Below are 20,087 nucleotides of genomic sequence, written 5' to 3'. Positions count from 1 at the left end.
TATTTTCCTCTAGTACAGCATCCCTTTTCTTCCCTCCTCAGAAGGGAACCATGGATAGATTTTGAGGGAGTCTGTAAACTTTAATGGGAGACTATATAAATATAATTTGTTTTGGAAATAATTTTATGTATTTAAAAATGCTATTCTGAGAACGGTCCATGGGCTTCACCAGACTGCCAATGGAGTCCATGATTTGCAGAAAAAAAAAAGTTAAGAACTCTCCATTAAGTGTGTAAGTACAATTTATCAAGGATTAGAAAAATTCAGAAATTATCTAAAACAATTCACACACTTGCACAGGGATCCCCTCTATAATGTACCAGATAAGTAAGTATTCACCATCTACTTGAAGATCTTCAGTGGTGTGTGTGTGTGCAGACTAACTATCTATGACGACATTCTGCTTTGGGAATTCTTTTTTATATTTTAAACCCTTACCTTCCATCTTAGAGTCAATAGTGTATATTTTTTTCAAGGCAGAAGAGTGTAAGGACTAGACAATGGGGGCTAAGTGACTTATCCAGGATCACACAGCTAGGAAATATCTGAGGTCAGATTTGAATTAAGGACTCCCATCTCTAGACCTGGCTCTCATCCACTGAGCTATGTAGCTACCCCGTAATTATGCTTTCCTACAGTTTCCACTAATCTTCCTCTTTTAGCCCAATGGGATGAATAGAATTAACATGAAGCTTCCTTTGACTGATAATCTTTCAAATACTTTCAGACAAGCTATCATGCTCCCCCAAAGTCTCCTCTCTCCTGGCTTAAACTTATCTACTTAATTCAATTAAACAGAAGGTGAGAAGTTCAGGATTACCTCCTTTTTCCTCTCATTAATAATAGATCTTCTTATTAATCAGTCAGAAAGTTAGATCATTGAGAAATGCATCCTTTGTCTGGTTTTGTCAGTTTGATGTCAATGTGAAGTAGCGGAATAGTCTTAGAAGTATTTAACTCAAAGAATAGAGGTGCAGGGAGAATATGATGACCCCTATAAGCTATCCTTCCATCCTGCCTTCAACCATCTCTATGTGTGGGACTCTGTCAGAGGAAGCACAGAATCATAATGTCATAAATAAGGAAGGACTTTAAAGATCATGCAATTTAAATCCTTCATTTTAGACAGGTGAACAACTTTAAGCTTAGAAAATAGAAGTGAATTTCCTCAATTCACATATCAAGTTAGTGTTAGAGCCCAAACTAGAGCTCAGATATCTGATCTCTAGCATAGTTCCCATTCCATTATATCCTATCATCTCCCTAGATATCTCTAGAATAATTTGGCTTAGATGATTTAAACATGTATCCTCTGAGGTCCTTTTTAATTCAGAGGCACAGTATTCAAAATTATTCTCTCTTCATTTGCTAGGTGATGGTATGGATTCATGGAGGGGCTTTTTTGGTGGGTGAAGCTTCAACTCTTAATGGTATGTACCTCTCTGCTCTTGAGGATGTTGTTGTGGTGACCATTCAGTACCGTCTGGGAATCTTTGGATTCTTTAGGTAAGTCATGTAAGATGGGAACTTAATTGATATACAGGAGCCCTTAATGCTGCCAACTCTGAAATTTTGTGTTTTGGGTTGTGTGTGTGTGTGTGTGTGTGTGTGTGTGTGTGTGTGTATGGTAACTTCTCTTAAGAGATCCTAAAAGCAGGAATTTATTTAGTGACCCTTGAATACAACATTTCCCTTTCCCTTAGTTTCCTTGAGCATGGACTTTTCCCCTAATATAGTCTCCCTGGATTCAAGATTTGTGGCAAGTATGGCAACTGGTGTACTGTGAACATAGAACAAATATAATCAATATGAATGCAAAGTTACAGTGTCTATAGTGATGTAACTGTTTTGACACTTATATAATTATCTGAAATAACTGATAGGTTCAGGGAATGGTAATTAAGGCCAGTAATCTATTTTGGGAAGGATAACCAAATCCAGGGCAGGCAGAGCCAGACCCTGAGCTAATAAACACAGACAATATATAATCATAGGACAGTTTGGGTTTAATAAATAAGGGAAAGGTAAAAAGGGGATTTCTGATTATCTAAACTAAATTTAATCTATTTATCCCCACCAGATCTAAAAATCCCTTCACAGGAATTTCTTCTTAGAGAAATTTCTACTCTACTTCTCCCTAGCCCAAATCTAGAGTCCCTAATCTTAACTAAAACCCCATTTGTTAGATTTAAGGAAAGGGTCTGTGTAAGGCTTTCTAAGGCTGGGGAAGTTCTTAGATCCCAAAGGATCAAGACTTGATCTCACAGTCTCTGTAGATGGTTCAGGTTCACCAGGAACTTCCTGGATGAAATGCAGCAATCAGGAATCAGGAAAGGATAACCACCAAGAAATCTGCAGCTAACACCTCCAGAGATTCTCCAGAGAGCCCACTAACTGTCTTGGTCTTAGTCTAAATCCCTTCCAAAGTTCCAGAATCTTCCTACTGATCTTATGTCATTTCTCTCTACAAAATGTCACCACTTTCCTTACAACAGTAGTTTGGGGGTATAAATTCATCTCAGTCCAATTCAGTGAACATGGATTGAATATCTGTTATGTTATGTCATTTGGTGAATATTTATTGAGATTATTCTGTGTGCATACTAGTCAGTGAAGTATTTAAGTGTATACTATGTGCTCAGTGTATGAGTAATCAGTAGAATAAGAAAATACGTGCTCATCTTGCTTCAAAAGAACTTCCATTCTAATGAGGGAAGATCAAAAGGATACAAAGAAGAGGGAGGTGGTACAAAGGGGAGATACAGTAACAGTGCTATAATAAAATGGAAGAGTGTAAAAACAAAAAGTAAATACTGAAAAGCAATTATCTGAGCCAGCCTGACATTGGAGAAAATTGTAAATTACAAAATATCAGGGTCTAACCCTAACCTAACCCTAAAGATCCTAAACTAATGTGTCAAATAGAGAGAATCAGATTACACAGTACACCCTTAAAAGGGGAGTTGTCTTCTGAATCTCTCTTTTCAGAAGGGGTTATCAGAGAAGGTATCTTCTTAAGAAATATATTCTATGAATTAATAATCCATTCCATATATGGTAAAAGCCAAGGTAATTTTTGTAGTGTTAAAGTCAACTGAGATTTTGTAATGTCTAGACATATTCCAGGATGTTGGATGTATGCCCACAACCTCCCTTGACTATTCTGTCAAAGCATTTCAGAGGATTCTACTCACAATATGATTACTGATTTTCATGCACAATTATTCAATCAATTAATAATTGAGATTATTCCTTATAACTTATCTCTAAAATATTCATTATCGAATAAAAGACTTCATGTATAGCACTAAATTAAAACATCTAACATTTATGGGATAGCCTAGTTATTTGGAGAGGCAAAGATTATATTAAAGATTATCCCATGGGGTTGAGGAGAGGAAGGGAGGGAGAGAGAGAAAAAGAAAGAGATGGGGAGAGAAAGAGAGAAAAAGAAAGAGAGAAAAAGAAAGAGAGAGAGAGAGAGAGAGAGAGAGAGAGAGAGAGAGAGAGAGAGAGAGAGAGAGAGAGAGAGAGAGAGAGAGAGAGAGAGAGAGAGAGAGAGAGAGAGAGCACTTGGGGAAAAGAGAGAAAGTTGTGATCCATGTTGGCAGATGAAATATATACATCTAAGAAAATTATGACTTTTTATGAAATGTAGTACATTGGTATACCACCCACCTTGTACTTCATATTCAATGTAGGAACAGATGGTACAGTAGAGAAAAAGGACCCATACATAAACATAAGAATAACAAAATGGCAAGTTGACCAGCAATTAGATGGAATAGTGGAAAGAGTGCTAGGACTAGAGTAAGAAAGATTCATCTTCCTTCGTTCAAATGTGATCTTAGACACTAGCTGTGTGACCATGGCATTCAACAGTGTTGGCCTCAGTTTCCTCATATGTAAAATAACCTAGAGAAGGAAATGGCAAAGCATTCCAGTATGTCTCTTTTTTCTTAAACCCTTACTAGCTGTCTTAGAATCAATACCGTGTATTGGTTCCAAGCAGAGTGGTAAGGGCTAGGCAATGGGGGTTAATTGACTTGCCCAGGGTCATACACTTAGGAAGTGTTTGAGGCCAGATTTAAACCTATGACCTCCTGTCTCTAGGCCTAGCTCTCAATCCACTGAGCCACCCAGTTTCCCCCTCTAGTATCTTTCTAAGAAAATTTTAAATAAATTACAAAGAATTAAATATGACTGAAAAACTACTGAACAACAAAAGTTGAGCAGACACTGAAACCTTAGCATTATATATTATTTTCTGCAATACCTCTTTTCCCTAAAGTATTTGCTATGCTTTATACCTGTTATAAAGTTTGAACCTAACAACAACCACCATATGATATAAGTGCTCTTAATAATCTCCATTTTATAAATTAGGAAATGGCCTGAGAAAGATTAAACCACTTACTCATGGCCATAAATCTTGTATCACAGGCTACATTTGAATCTGGTTATGTCCTAACTAATAGTCAATCTCTCCACTACATCATATTTTCTCCCATTTCCTTTACTGCTATTATTATACCAGTAGTCATTTCTTTTCTAATCCATATTATTTCTCTTTTCTTTTTTCCCTTGGAGCACTGGAGATGAGCATGCCCGAGGGAATTGGGGTTACTTAGACCAAGTGGCTGCACTCCACTGGGTCCAGAAGAACATTGGCAACTTTGGAGGAGACTCAAGCTCAGTGACTATCTTTGGTGTGTCAGCAGGTGGTATGAGTGTTTCAGCATTGGTGAGTTTTCAATTTGCCATGCTCAAGTTCTGGAGGCTTCCAATAATACATATTAATGAAGATTGCAAGCCCCAATGACATATTTCTGATACTGACAGCTAGCTGCTTTGGTTCTTGCACAAGACCACGTGTGGTTTTTAGGCATGGCCTTTCTTTCCTAAATCAGGCAATAAAGTAGATAGGACTAGAAAATAGAACTGGACATGCCCTAAAACTAACTATAGAAGTCTAACAGTAAAGGTCTCTGAGAAGCAAAAGTTGATTCAATTTTATATTATGCTATTGCATTTACAATAACAATAGCAACTCACATTTGCAAAGCACTTAAAATCACTTTCCTCATAGCTATTCTATGGATCAGGTAATAAAAGCATTTTTGTTCATATTTTTCTAGATTAAGAAACTGAATTTCTGTGTGATAAAGTGACTTGCTTAAAATCACACAGATATGAACCAGATTCCAAACCCAATGCTCTTTCCACTCACAGTATGTATCTCTGTTATTCAATCGTTTTCAGGCCTTTGCAATTCTTCATGACCTCATTTGGGATTTTCTAGGCAAAGATGGTGGAATTGTTTGCCATTTCCTTATCTAGTTCATTTTATTGGTGAAGAATCTGAGTTCAATAGGATTGTGACTTGCTCAAGGTCATTCAGTTAGTGTCTAAAGACAGATTTGAACTAAGGTAGATCAGTCTTCCTAACTCTAGGGCCAGTGTTCTAGCTATTCTGCCACCTACCCCCCTCACAGTATCCCTACAAAGTAGTTAGAGGAACAACTCAACAGCCTTTCACTGAACCATTGCCTTCCCCTACTGAGCAGATGAAAACTATTGTAACATCTGACACCCACTTTCTCCTACTTTTCTTTTGACACTGTCAACTCTGAACAAACTTTGAAAGAAAGCAAAGTATGGTTCTGTGACACCATCTCTCATTTACTCAAATTTCTTCCATTCCTCTCCTCTCAGCTTACTCCTTTCTTATTTTCTCCAATTTGCAAGGGACTTTTAAGTGCTTCTTCTATATTGAGCATTGCCATAGATGCTGTGGAATCCTAATGTAGCAGAGGGAAAAGGCACAAAAAAAATTAATTTTCAGTATTAAATCACAGGTGCATTTGGTATTATTGAATTATAGGAAAACATGTATACTCATCTAGTACTGTTGGAATGGTAAATTTGTTTAAAAAATTAATATTTTATTGAGAACTTTTATGAGTCTCTCTTGTGAAAAAGATAAGCAGTCAAGTAAAAAAATCTGACATTGTCAACAAAATTCATCCTAGTAGTCTCTTGCTTCTGACATGAGGAAGAAGCTGTATTTCATCATGTATTCTCAGGGAACTTCATGGTCTTTTCCATTTTTCAGAAATTAATTTTGTTTTTATTATCTCATTTGCATTGTTAGAGTCATTGTACATGTTGTTATATTGGTTCCACAAACTGCATTATATATTAATTCAAACAGATATTTCCATATTTATCTGAATTTTTCATTTTCATTCCTCATTGCAAAACAATATTCTCATATAGTCATAGGAAATAGGTTTTTAAGTGACTTTTAACAATAATTACTCTGCTGTGAATATTTCCTTTGAAGTGAATTTTAATCTGCCTGCTCAAAGCTTTTTATAGCAGAATGAAAATTCCTAAATGTCTAACAAAGAAAGAAAGGTTAAATATTTTAAGTAAATTTATAAGGTTGGTTAATAAAAAAAAAACAGATTTTATGAAGTGCTTTCAGTGTACCAAGTACAATTCTAGGTTCCAGGGATACAAAGACAAAAATAAAATAAAACTTTCTTTTAAGGTAGCTACATTCTTTCCAGGAAACACTGTGCATGTTTACAAATACATATAGACTGAATGTCTATAAAATAAATATAGTCAACTTCCAGGTAATAATGGCTGCAATCTAGATGTCACACGCTTCCTCTCCCTGGCACCAAGTGAAATAGACTACATCAAAGGAGCATAAAAATCACCTTTGGCGGAACAGGACTCCCCAGTACCACACAGAGGTGAAGGTACGGGAGGTTTGAACATTTCGACACTATAATAAGAAGGAAGAAAAGCTTGCACAGAAACATGAACTGAGCCACTCTTCCCCCTCTTCCACTTCCCACACCAAACCAGAGCAAGCTACCAGAGCGCTCACTGGGACACCGAGTGAGTGGGGAATGTCTCTGTCTGGGGGGGCACTCCAGGGTCCTTAGGATCTGGGGACTGCCAGGAAACAATGTCTCAGAGTGGTTTCACTGGAGAACCCGGCGCTGATCACAGGCTGTGGAGCCTTACTCGGGGTGGTTGTGCTGAGCATCTGGGCAGAGCTAAACACCAGGGGCGGACCACGCGCTGATTATCTGGGTGGAGCTGAACACCTGGGCAGTTTGGCTTTGATCAGGGGCCCAGCTCTCTAAGAAACCTCAGAGACTGGGAAGAACTAGTCTGAGGCAACCTAAATTCACAGAAAATCCACCCATATCACCCAGACCCCAGACCAAAAAGGAAAGGGGAATAAAACCACCAAAGGGATGGCTCACATGGCCCAAAATCAAGCCTCCAGGAAGAAAGGGAAAAAGGTGACTATTGAAAACTTTTATGGTGGAAGTACCCAAGGAAAAGAAGAGAATGAGGAGGAAATCCAAAAAAAATCAGAACATGCCTCCCAAAATGGAAACTATCAACAAGCTCTGGAAGATCTCAAACTGGAACTTATCCAAAAGATGGAAACCTGGAAAGAAAAATGGGAGAAAGAGATCAGCAATCTGACAGATAAGACTGCTCAATTGGAAAAAGAGCTCGAAGCATCCAATAGAAGGGCAGACAAAGCTGAAAAGTAAACCCAGTCCCTAAAAACCAGAATTAAGCAACTCGAAGAAAGTGAGATCATAAAACAGCAAGAATCAATAAAGCAAACCCAAAAAAATTAATGAATTAGAAGAAAACATAAAATATCTCACTGAAAAGGTCACAGATTTGGAAAATAGGGGTGAAGAGACAATCTCCGAATTATCGGTCTCCCAGAAAAACCAGAGATAAACAATAAACTCGATGTTATTCTACAGGAGATTATAAAAGAAAATTGCCCACATGTTCTGGAGCAAGGGGGCAAAATAGAAATAGAAAGGGTTCATAGAACACCCTCTATACTAAATCCCCAAAAGACAACCCCTAGGAATGTAATTGCCAAATTCAAGAGCTTCCAAGAAAAGGAGAAAATCCTACAAGAAGCCAAGAAGAGGAGCTTCAGATATAAGAGGGCTCCCATAAGGATCACACACGACCTAGTGGCTAACACACTAAGAGACTACAAAGCATGGAACACGATATTTAGAAAGGCAAGAGAGCTGAGTCTCCAACCAAGAATCAACTACCCAGCAAAACTGACTATATACTTCCAGGGGAAAGTATGGGCATTCAACAAAATAGAAGATTTCCAAGCATTTGCTAAGAAAAGACCAGAGCTCTGTGGAAAGTTTGATATCCAAGCACAGAAAGCAAGAGAAACATGAAAAGGTAAATATGAAAGAAATGGAAAAGGATATAAATCTTATCTTTTTCTTTAAGTCAAACTCTCTTCTATAAGAACTACATTTACATCAAATTATATGTATTAATATGTGGGGAAAATGTTTTGTGTAACTCGCAAAAATTGTAGCATCATAAGAATAGTGAGAAGAAACATGCATAGGGAAAGATTGGGGCATTGAGAAGATTTGGGGAAAGTGGGGGCAAAGAAAGGAAAAGGGAGGGGGGAACCATCGATAACACTAAGATTTACTTCAAGAAATGGGGGGGGGAATTAATAGAATAATCTTTCCCATATAAAGATACACATGGGAAGGGGAGGGGAAGAACTCTCATATGAGAAGGAGAGGAAGAGAGCATGAAGTGGAATTACTTAAACTGAAATCAAATCTGAGAGGGAAGAACATTTAGATCCAGTGGGATCCTGAATTCTATCTTATCCAATAGGGCAAGAAAGAAAGGAAAATTAAGGAGGGGGGAGTATAAAAAGGGAGGGAAGGACAGGGGAGAGGGGAAGGGAACATAAAAAGGGAGGGGCTAGAAAGGGAAGCATATCAAGGGAGGGGACTAGGGGGACTGACCCAAAGTAAATCACTGGTTCAAAAGGAGATAGCTAAAGAAGAAAGGTCAGAACTAGGGGAAGATATCAAAATGCCAGCGAATCCACAAATGACAATCATAACTTTGAACGTGAATGGGATGAACTCACCCATAAAAAGTAGACAAATAGCAGATTGGATTAGAACCCAAAACCCTACCATATGTTGTCTTCAAGAAACACATATGAGATGGGTTGACACTCACAAGGTTAGAATTAAAGGTTGGAGTAAGACCTTTTGGGCCTAAACTGATAGAAAGAAGGCAGGAGTTGCAATCATGATATCTGATAAAGCCAAAGCAAAAATAGACCTGATTAAAAGGGATAGGGAAGGCAAATATATTCTGTTAAAAGGGAGTATAGACAATGAGGAAATATCACTAATCAACATGTATGCACCAAATGGTATAGCACCCAAATTTCTAATGGAGAAACTAGGAGAATTTAAGGAAGAAATAGACAGTAAAAGCATATTAGTGGGAGACTTGAACCAACCACTATCAAATTTAGATAAATCAAACCAAAAAATAAACAAGAAAGAGGTAATAGAGGTGAATAAAATCTTAGAAAAATTAGAGTTAATGGAGAAAAATAAATAGGGACAAAAAGGAATACACCTTCTTCTCAGCACCACATGGCACATTCACAAAAATAGATCATACACTAGGTCACAGAAACATGGCACTCAAATGCAGAAAAGCAGAAATAATAAATGCAGCCTTTTCAGATCACAAGGCAATAAAAATATTGATCGGTAATGGTACATGGAGAGCCAAATCAAAAATTAATTGGAAATTAAATAATATGATACTCCAAAATCTGATAAAGAAGAAATCATAGAAACAATTAATAATTTCGTTGAAGAAACTGACAAAGGCGAGACATCTTTTCAAACCTTATGGGATGCAGCCAAGGCAGTACTTAGAGGAAAATTCATATCCCTGAGTGCATATATTAACAAATTAGTGAGGACAGAGATCAAGGAATTGGAAATGCAAATCAAAAAACTTGAGAACGAACAAATTAAAACCCCCCAAAAGAAAACCAAACTAGAGATCCTAAAAATTAAGAGAGAAATTAATAAAATCAAAAGTGACAGAACTATTGAGCTAATAAACAAGACTAGAAGCTGGTACTTTGAAAAAACAGACAAAATAGACAAAGTACTGGTCAATCTAATTAAAAAAAGGAAAGAAGAAAGGCAAATTAACAGCATCAAGGATGAAAAGGGGGATCTCACCTCCAATGAAGAGGAAATTAAGGCAATCATTAAAAACTACTTTGCCCAAATATATGGCAATAAATATACCAACCTAGGTGATATGAATGAATATTTACAAAAATATAAATTGCCTAGACTAACAGAAGAAGGAATAGATTTCTTAAATAATCCCATATCAGAAAAAAAAAAAATCCAACAGCCCATCAAAGAACTTCCTAAGAAAAAATCCCCAGGGCCTGACGGATTCACCACTGAATTCTATCAAACATTCAAAGAACACTTAACTCCAATACTATACAAACTATTTGACATAATAAGCAAAGAGGGAGTTCTACCTTTTATGACACAAAAGTGGTACTAATTCCAAAGCCGGGCAGGCCAAAAACAGAGAAAGAAAATTATAGACCAATCTCCCTAATGAATATAGATGCAAAAATCTTAAATAGGGTACTAGCAAAAAGACTCCAGCAAGTGATCAGAAGGGTCATCCACCATAATCAAGTAGGATTTATACCAGGGATGCAGGGCTGGTTCAATATTAGGAAAACTATCCACATAATTAACCTCATCAACAAGAACCACATGATTATCTCAATAGATGCAGAAAAAGCCTTTGATAAAATACAACACCCATTCCTACTAAAAACACTAGAAAGCATAGGAATAGAAGGGTCGTTCCTAAAAATAATAAACAGTATATATCTAAAACCATCAACTAATATCATCTGCAATGGGGATAAACTAAATCCATTCCCATTAAGATCGGGAGTGAAACAAGGATGCCCATTATCACCTCTATTATTTGGCATTGTATTAGAAACACTAGCAGTAGCAATTAGAGAAGAAAACGAAATTGAAGGCATCAAAATAGGCAAGGAGGAGACCAAGTTATTGCTCTTTGCAGATGACATGATGGTCTACTTAAAGAATCCTAGAGATTCAACCAAAAAGCTAATCGAAATAATCAACAACTTTAGCAAATTTGCAGGATACAAAATAAACCCACATAAGTCATCAGCATTTCTATATAATTCCAACACAGCTCAGCAGCAAGAACTAGAAAGAGAAATCCCATTCGAAATTACCTTAGACAAAATAAAATACCTAGGAATCTATCTCTCGAGACAAACACAGGAACTATATGAACACAACTACAAAACACTTTCCACCCAACTAAAACTAGACTTGAACAATTGGAAGAACATTAACTGCTCATGGGTAGGACGAGCCAATATAATAAAAATGACCATCCTACCCAAATTCATCTATCTATTTAGTGCCATACTCATGGAACTTCCAAAATTTTTTTTTACTGATTTAGAAAAAAACCATAACAAACTTCATTTGGAAGAACAAAAGATCAAAGATATCCAGGGAAATAATAAAAAAAAATACAAAGGAAGGGGGTCTTGCAGTCCCATATCTCAGACTATATTATAAAGCAGCAGTCATCAAAACAATTTGGTACTGGGTAAGAGACAGAAAGGAGGATCAGTGGAATAGACTGGGGGCAAGAGACCTCAGCAAGACTGTATATGACAAACCCAAAGATTCCAGCTTTTGGGACAAAAATCCAGTATTTCATAAAAACTGCTGGGAAAATTGGAGGACAGTGTGGGAAAGATTAGGTTTAGATCAACACCTCACACCCTACACCAAGATAAATTCAAAATGGGTGAATGACTTGAACATAAAGAAGGAAACTATAAGAAAATTAGGCGAACATAGAATAGCATACATGTCAGACGTTTGGGAAGGGAAAGACTTCAAAACCAAGCAAGAATTAGAAAGAGTTAAAAAATGCAAAATAAATAATCTGGAATACATCAAATTAAAAAGTTTTTGTACAAACAAAACCAATGTAACCAAAATCAGAAGGGTAGCAACAAATTGGGAAACAATCTTCATAAAAACCTCTGACAAAGGTTTAATTACTCAAATTTACAAAGAACTAAATCAATTCTACAAAAAATCAAGCCATTCTCCAATTGATAAATGGGCAAGGGACATGAACAGGCACTTCTCAGCCAAAGAAATCAAAACTATTATTAAGCACATGAAAAAATGCTCTACATCTCTTATAATCAGTGAGATGCAAATCAAAACAACTCTGAGATATCACCTCACACCTAGCAGATTGGCTAACATGACAGCAAAGGAAAGCAATGAATGCTGGAGGGGATGTGGCAAAGTGGGGACACTAATTCATTGCTGGTGGAGTTGTGAATTCATTCAGCCATTCTGGAGGGCAATTTGGAACTCTGCCCAAAGGGTGATAAAAGACTGTCTGCCCTTTGATCCAGCTATAGCACTGCTGGGTTTGTACCCCAAAGAGATAATAAGGAAAAAGACTTGTACCAGAATATTCATAGCTGCGCTCTTTGTGGTGGCCAAAAATTGGAAAATGAGGGGATGCCCATCAATTGGGGAATGGCTGAACAAATTGTGGTATATGTTGGTGATGGAATACTATTGTGCTCAAAGGAATAATAAAGTGGAGGAATTCCATGGAGACTGGAACAACCTCCAGGAAGTGATACAGAGTGAAAGGAGCAGAACCAGGAGAACATTGTACACAGAGACTGATCCATTGTGGTACAATCGAAGGTGATGGACTTCTCCATTAGTGGCAATGCAATGTCCCTGAACAATGTGCAGGGATCTAAAAAACACTATCCACAAGCAGAGGATTAACTGTGGGAGTAAAAACACCGATGAAAAGCAACTGCTTGACTACAGGGGTTGAGGGGATATGACTGAGGAGAGACTCTAAATGAACACTCTAATGCAAATACCAACACCAGTGAAATGGGTTCGAGTCAAGAATACATGTGATAACCAGTGGAATCCTGCGTCGGCTATGGGAGAGGGAAAGGTGGTGGGAGGGGTGGCGGGGAGGAAAGAAATTGATCTTTGTTTCCAGTGAATAATGTTTGGAAATGACCAAATAAAAGAATGTTTAAAATTAAATAAATAAATAAATAAATAAATAAATAAATACAGTCACATTTGATGCAATGGAATTCTACAATGCTATAAAGACTTGTGCTTATTCTACAAGGAATACAAAGAAATTTGTAAGACCTTTATGAAATAATGCTAAGTGAAAATGGAGAAGTGGGAGGGAGTACACATTTTCTAGGATCATATGAGAAAAAAATACTTTTTAAGCACAAGTGCATTTACCTTGACCTAGCCAATAAATATCCTTGAACAGAGAGTACTATAAGTAGCCATTTTGTTCTCTAGAGTCAGTAGCTGGAAATAGTTTCCCAAATCAAAATAAGATTAATGGGAGGCAGCAGGTTAGGGGGAAGAGACAGACAGACAGACAGACAGATAGAGACAGAGTGAGAGAGAGACAGAGACAGAGAGAATCAGTTGGGAACAAAAGGTCTTATGGGGGAAAAGATTTTAGCACATTCATTCATCCCACAAATATTTATTAAGTTAGAACAAAAACAAAAGGAAACAAATCCTGCTTTTAAGATATTCATGTACTACTAGAGAAAAAAAATCGATATGGATAGAAGTGATAGTTTGCTCCTAGGAGAAAACTTTCTTTATGTTGGGGAGGGGAATTTTCAGGCTTGAAATAGGTAGGAACTCATTTGCAGTCCTGGCCAAGAGGAGAAATTTTGCCTTCTTATGGCTGCTAATTTTAACTTTTGGAAGGAGGGTCCATGTGATTTCATTAGTTTAAAGAACTGCTGATGACAAAATTCCCTCTTTAAAAGCAAATCCACAGTAAAGGTACTAAGAGGTTGTCAGTTGTCCAAGGTCACATAGGAAGTATTTTTCTATGCCAGCGCTTGTAATTTCAAGGCTGATACTCTAGCCATACTACAACATAACAACTGTCATCTCCACAAACTAATCATTTTCTTGTAATGGTGTACTAAGGTTCAGTTTTTGTGCTGGTGAAGATTTTCATCATTCTCCTAATTTCAGTGTCCTAAAGCAAAGCAATTATTTTCCTAACTTAGTACAGTTTTCATTCTAAACTATAATTTCATTTCTTTTTTGCTCTTTTTCTCAGATTCTTTCTCCTTTGACCACAAACCTCTTCCACCGAGCCATTTCCCAGAGTGGAGTTGCCATTACGGAATCTCTATTCAGCTCTAACATCAAACCAACAGCTGAGGTTGGCTTTTTCCCAGTTTTTTTTTCTTCCCAAAAGCTTGATGCTATTTATATATGTAAAGGCTTCTGCACTATAAAGAATATTAGAAGTGATTTAGTAATACTCTCTCATTTTGAAGTCCTGCATAAAGAAATGACTTGTCTATGTCACACAGATAGGTTTTTGTTAATTTTTTAATTAGCAAGTATTTATTCCTTCTTTTCAAATTCTATCCCCCCAGAAAAAGAAATATGAAAACAAAACTTTTATATCAAATACATATAATGAAGGAAAAATTCCCACAAAAATTTTTCAAAAATGTTTTTCTCCCTTTTGCATATTAGTCTATCAGATCTCTCTCAGGAGGAGGTAACATTCTTTAGCAACAGTCCCCTGATGTTGAAACATGACTGAACCAATCATGAGTAACCATTTTGTTGCTCTGAATTCTTAAATCCCTCAAAATGTTTTGCCTTTAAAATTCTATTGTCTTATAAATTATTCAACTGATTCTCACTTTGCATTAAGTTCACATGTACTCACATGTTTCTCTGATATTATCCCTTTTATCATTTCCTAGAGTACAATCATTTTCTATTATGTTCATATACAATAGCTTTTTCAGGAATTTGTTAGTTCTTTGCCACTACAAATTACTTTTTAAATATTTTTGTACATATAAGATATTTTCCTTTAAAAAAATCACTTTTGGCAAATAGACATAGTAGAGTTATATATGGATCAACAGGCATTTCTAGTTTACTATGTATTTGCAATTGTTTTAAATTCATTTCTAGAATTTCTAGACCATTTCACATTTCAGTCAGCAATGAATCAATGTTTTTCCTTTCCTGTAGCCTTTGTAAATTTTGTAATTTTCCTTTTTTTTTTGGTCCTCTTTTCTAATCAGATGGTTACCTCAAAGATATTTAATTTTCATTTTTCTAATTATTGGTGATTTGGAACACCCTTTCAAATAACTTTTAGGTAGCTTAGATCTTTCATTGGAGAACCAGTTTTTCATATCTTTAATGAAATTAAAATTTAAAGAGGTGAAGGTTTTGTATTTTTACATATTTTTACATATCCTATAGCTTAGAAATTCAGTCTTTATCAGAAAAAAAAAATATGCTACAGATATTTTCCCAAGTGACTACTTCCTTTCTCTTCTTAAATGAATTGGATTCATTTTGTGAAATTTAAAAAGTTAAAAAGTTTATAAAGTTAAAGTTGTCCAAGTATCTTTTGTGATCCTTTCTATTCTTTGGAAATGAACTCTTCTTTATTCAGTGATCTAAAAGATAATTTCTTCCTTCTCCTTTAATTTGTTTATTAACATACCTCATATGGCCTTTTATATCTAGGTCACATATCCATTTAGAATTTATCTTGATGTATATGAGGTATTCATCTAAATTCTGTTTCCATCACACTGCTGCTTAGTTTTTCTGGAAGTTTTGTCAAAGTAGAAGTCCTTACACCCCCAAATTTATGTCTTTTGGATATTGTTTCAGCAAGTGATGTACCTAATATGTTTCCACAATCAGAAATCACATAGGAAGGTGCAGAGCTTTTTTAATATTATCCCTCTGGTTTCTATTCCAGAACTTTTCCCAAAATACCACATCATACCTTCAAGGCTCCTCAGTTTTTGGTAGAGTGAAGGGACTATTACTAGTGGGAAGGCCAGGGAAGAATTCATGCTTGAATAAAGGAACTAATGAGTTATCACTGTTCAATTCTGTTGAAGAAAATTGCAGACCTTACTGGGTGTAAAACAACCACTTCAGCCAGCATGGTTCACTGTATGCGACAGAAGACAGAAGAAGAGATTCTGAACACAACTCAAAAGATGGTAGGTGAACTTAGAGTTCTAATCCTTTGTTCCTTTAATAAAATTCATTGTACATAATCACTTTAAACTCTCCAGTCTAAAATAAGAAACAAAGCAGGCCAATGGCTTGGAAAAACCCATTTATTTTCACCAGATGTAACAAGCAAATTGTGTACCTTGTTTTAGGTGAGAAAATGCTACCTTGAACGTAGCAATGTTCAAAGGGTGCCTCCACTTGTTTGCCATTGGAGATTGGTACTAGTAGAAAGACTTGAAAAGACTAACCCTTGTATATAGGAACCAAGGATTGCATTAATTATTTTTGTTAACCTGATACATAGTTGCTCCTCTGATCCTGAGGGATGCAAGAGGTGTTATAAATCTCTTTAGTGTTTTGGAGAAAAGCTCTGATTTTTACAACAATTTCTCCAACTCTTCTTGTTTTATTTGAAAATCATTCAAGGCATAGTAAATAGCTTTCCAGGTTTCATTTCTGTTGTCCACTTGCCTGAGCTCAGGGGGATAAAGCAAAAGAGCTGTTGATGTCCCTTCTCACACCAGGATAATAAAGAGTGAGAATTCTAAAAAGCTACTCTCATTCAGAAGGTGTGTGTGTGTGTGTGTGTGTGTGTGTGTGTGTGTGTGTGTGTGTGTGTGTGTATTGTAGGGTAAGGGGTGTTCCCTGGAACAACAGGGAATTTGATGTGTGTGTTTTTTTTTTTGTCTGAAAAGAGGGAATTTCATACCATAGGTCATCTTTCCTGAGAGTTCTCTGCCTTTATCAGAGGGAATAATCTGACTAAAGACTAAGTTAGTGTCCAAAAGTATGACACAACATTCAGTCTTGGGATACTTATTTAGATCTATTTGAGTCCCAAACAAATTGATGATGAGACATACACAGGTAAGTGAAGTCAAAGTAGTTTGTTGGATGAAGAGTGATTTGTATAATTGTAATAATTTATTATTTGGTACACATGAACCCTATCCATTAGACTAATTGGTAATTTTTAGACAATCTATTCACTATATAGATTCAGAACAAGGACTTAACCTTTCCAAAGTGTTTAAAATTCTAAGTGACTATTAAGGCATTATTTCTGCATGGGTTTCAAGATTAAATTAGGTTTATTCAAAACTGTGGGGGGAAATGTAATTCATAGGAATGTATGCCTCTTCTGGCTATTCTTTTTGAAGTCTAACTTGGAGAAAAGGTAGATAGGAGAGTTCTAGAACCTCAGGGTTGCTCCAAGATGGAATTCTAAAAGGCTTCAAGGGTCCCATAGTCCACCTTACTTCTAGTGTGAAGGGCAGGAACCAGTAGCCCTGTGTACTTCATTCCTGATCATAATCTTGAACAAAGTATGAGATAGAATCTGATAATCAGGTGAAGCAGCAACATAAACACTTTCTGGGATTTCTTTCTCATCATTCTTTTGTCTGTCTTCCAGGAATTATTCACTCTGGATTTCCTAGGAGACCCCACACAGGTAAGTTCTCCTTGTTTTCCTAATCATTTGAATCTTAATTTCCTTATGATCCAGTTAATACAAGGAAGGCAATCCTATTTGAAGGAAGTCATTTCAATCCCATATCTGCCAAGTTAAGATTCCATATTATTCCATTTGAGATTCCTGTATCTTTTCTATTTACCTCTAAAATAATAAGTTCTCCTCTGGGCCCTTATCTCCCATCACCATCTCTATGAATTTAGTCTCCATTTTAATGTTTATAGATAATGCTAGGGGCTAGTTAAGATGGCGGCTTAAAGAAAGCTAAAGTTCAGATCTCCGGAAAACCCTTCCCGACCGATCTCAAACTATAAGCTCCTAAGGCGCCGAAATTCAAAACGATCAACAGCACAGACCCTGGGAACCCTCCTCCTGGACCTGGATCAGAAGGTACGGCCCCCCTCAAAAGCCAGAACCCGAGATCACTCGGACCTAAGGGGTAGGAGCGCAGAGTCCAAGGCTCTTGGAAGTCGTAGCCCCGCCAGGCTCAGAGAGCAGGGTCCTCGGAACAACAACCCTCAGGGCCTTCTATCGAGTCCCAGTGAAAGTCACTGCCTGGGGCTCCAGCTGCAGAGAGCAGGTCGAAACAACAGCAACCCTCAGGGCAGGCAAGACAGCCTCACGGGCTGGATCCTGCTATCCAAGTATCAGTGAAAGTCCCTGCCCTCAGAGCTTGGGGAAGCTGCAGCCTACAACCCCCGCAGGCCGACAAAACAGCCTCACGGCCAGCTATTCTGAAGGCAACTTCCGGGAAGCAACCCGACCCAAAGAGCCAGGGGGAGAGTGTGGCCCCATGGTCCAACCCTTCCATTCCAGTTCCAGTGAGGCATATTCAGTTTAACCCAGGGAAAGCTCATAGAACCGACAATCTGCCCAGGACTAAAGCCTCTGAACACCAGACAGAGATAAGAAAAGCTAATCCTCCACATTCAGAGATGGCAAACTCCACAGAAGCACAGAAGCCCCAAAATACCAAGAAAAATAAGAAGAAAGGGGTGACTTTGGACACATTCTATGGAGCCAAAATACAAAATACAGAGCAGATAGAAGAAGATATACAAGAAAATGCTCCAAAATCTTCCAAAGGAAATGGAAACTCTCCACAAACCCATGAAGAATTTGAATCAGAAATGACCAAAAAGATGGAAGCCTTCTGGGAGGAAAAGTGGGAAATAATGCAAAAGAAATTCACGCATCTACAAAACCAGTTTGACCAAACTGTAAAAGAAAACCAGGCTTTAAAGCAAGAACTAATAAAGCAAAGCCAAAACACCAAGAAATTAGAAGAGAACATAAAATATCTCACCGACAAGGTGATAGATCTGGAAAATAGAGGGAGAAGAGATAACTTAAGAATAATTGGACTCCCAGAAAAGCCAGAAATAAACACCAAACTGGACATGGTGATACAAGATATAATTAAAGAAAATTGCCCAGAGATTCTAGAACAAGGGGGCAATGCAGCCACTGACAGAGCCCACAGAACACCTTCTACACTAAACCCCCAAAAGACAACTCCCAGGAATGTAATTGCCAAATTCCAAAGCTATCAAACAAAAGAAAAAATCCTACAGGAAGCCAGAAAAAGACAATTTAGATATAAAGGAATGCCAATCAGAGTCACACAAGACCTTGCAAGTTCTACTCTGAATGATCGTAAGGCATGGAACATGATCTTCAGAAAGGCAAGAGAGCTGGGTCTCCAACCAAGAATCAGCTACCCAGCAAAACTGACTATATACTTCCAAGGGAAAGTATGGGCATTCAACAAAATAGAAGACTTCCAACTCTTTGCAAAGAAAAGACCAGAGCTCTGTGGAAAGTTTGATACTGAAAATCAAAGAGCAAGGAATACCTGAAAAGGTAAATATTAAGGAAAGGGGAAAAATGTTATCTTCTTCTTTTACTCAAACTCTCTTCTATAAGGACTACATTTATATCAATCTATGTATACTAACATGTGGGGAAAATGTAATGTACAAATAGGGGGTAAAGAAAGACCAAATAGAATAATCGTTCTCACACAAAGATTCACATGGGAAGGGGAGGGGAAGAAAACTCCTATAAGAAGGAGAGGAAGAGGGGGGGTACTTAAACCTCAATCTCAGGGAAATCAACTCTGAGAGGGAAAAACATCCAGATCCATTGGGATCTTGAATTCTATCTTACCCAACAAGGGTAAGGAGAAGGGAAAACCAAGGGGGGGGGGAGGGGGAGAGGGAGAACAAAAAGGGAGGGAAAGAGAGGGGGGAGGGGGAGGGAAGAAAAAGGGATGGACTAAAAAGGGAAACATCAAGGGAGGGGACAAGGGGGACTGATTCAAAGTAAATCACTGGACTAAAAGGTAGAGCCGAAGAAGAAAAGGTTAGAATTAGGGAAGGCAATCAAAATGCCAGGGAGTCCACAAATGACAATCATAACTTTGAACGTGAATGGGATGAACTCACCCATAAAACATAGAAGAATAGCAGAATGGATTAGAATCCAAAACCCTACCATATGTTGTCTTCAAGAAACGCACA

General features: G+C 37.3%; 1 protein-coding gene across 1 annotated transcript in view; it reads left to right on the top strand.

The window, feature by feature from the left end:
• LOC100020779 (liver carboxylesterase 1-like) overlaps positions 1 to 20,087 on the top strand; it is a 63,073-nt gene that overhangs the window by 18,091 nt on the left and 24,895 nt on the right. Inside the window, exons 4-8 of the mRNA XM_007474880.3 lie at positions 1,373 to 1,506; positions 4,591 to 4,744; positions 14,137 to 14,241; positions 15,971 to 16,075; positions 17,506 to 17,544. Of these exons, the coding sequence (XP_007474942.1) occupies positions 1,373 to 1,506; positions 4,591 to 4,744; positions 14,137 to 14,241; positions 15,971 to 16,075; positions 17,506 to 17,544 (537 nt within the window). The remainder of the gene's footprint in view (positions 1 to 1,372; positions 1,507 to 4,590; positions 4,745 to 14,136; positions 14,242 to 15,970; positions 16,076 to 17,505; positions 17,545 to 20,087) is intronic.

This window comes from Monodelphis domestica, chromosome 1 (genome assembly GCF_027887165.1).
Source record: "Monodelphis domestica isolate mMonDom1 chromosome 1, mMonDom1.pri, whole genome shotgun sequence".
NCBI classification, from domain to species: Eukaryota; Metazoa; Chordata; class Mammalia; order Didelphimorphia; family Didelphidae; genus Monodelphis; species Monodelphis domestica.
Note: the sequence above shows the minus strand (reverse complement) of the source record. Positions and strands in the feature narration are given on the sequence as shown.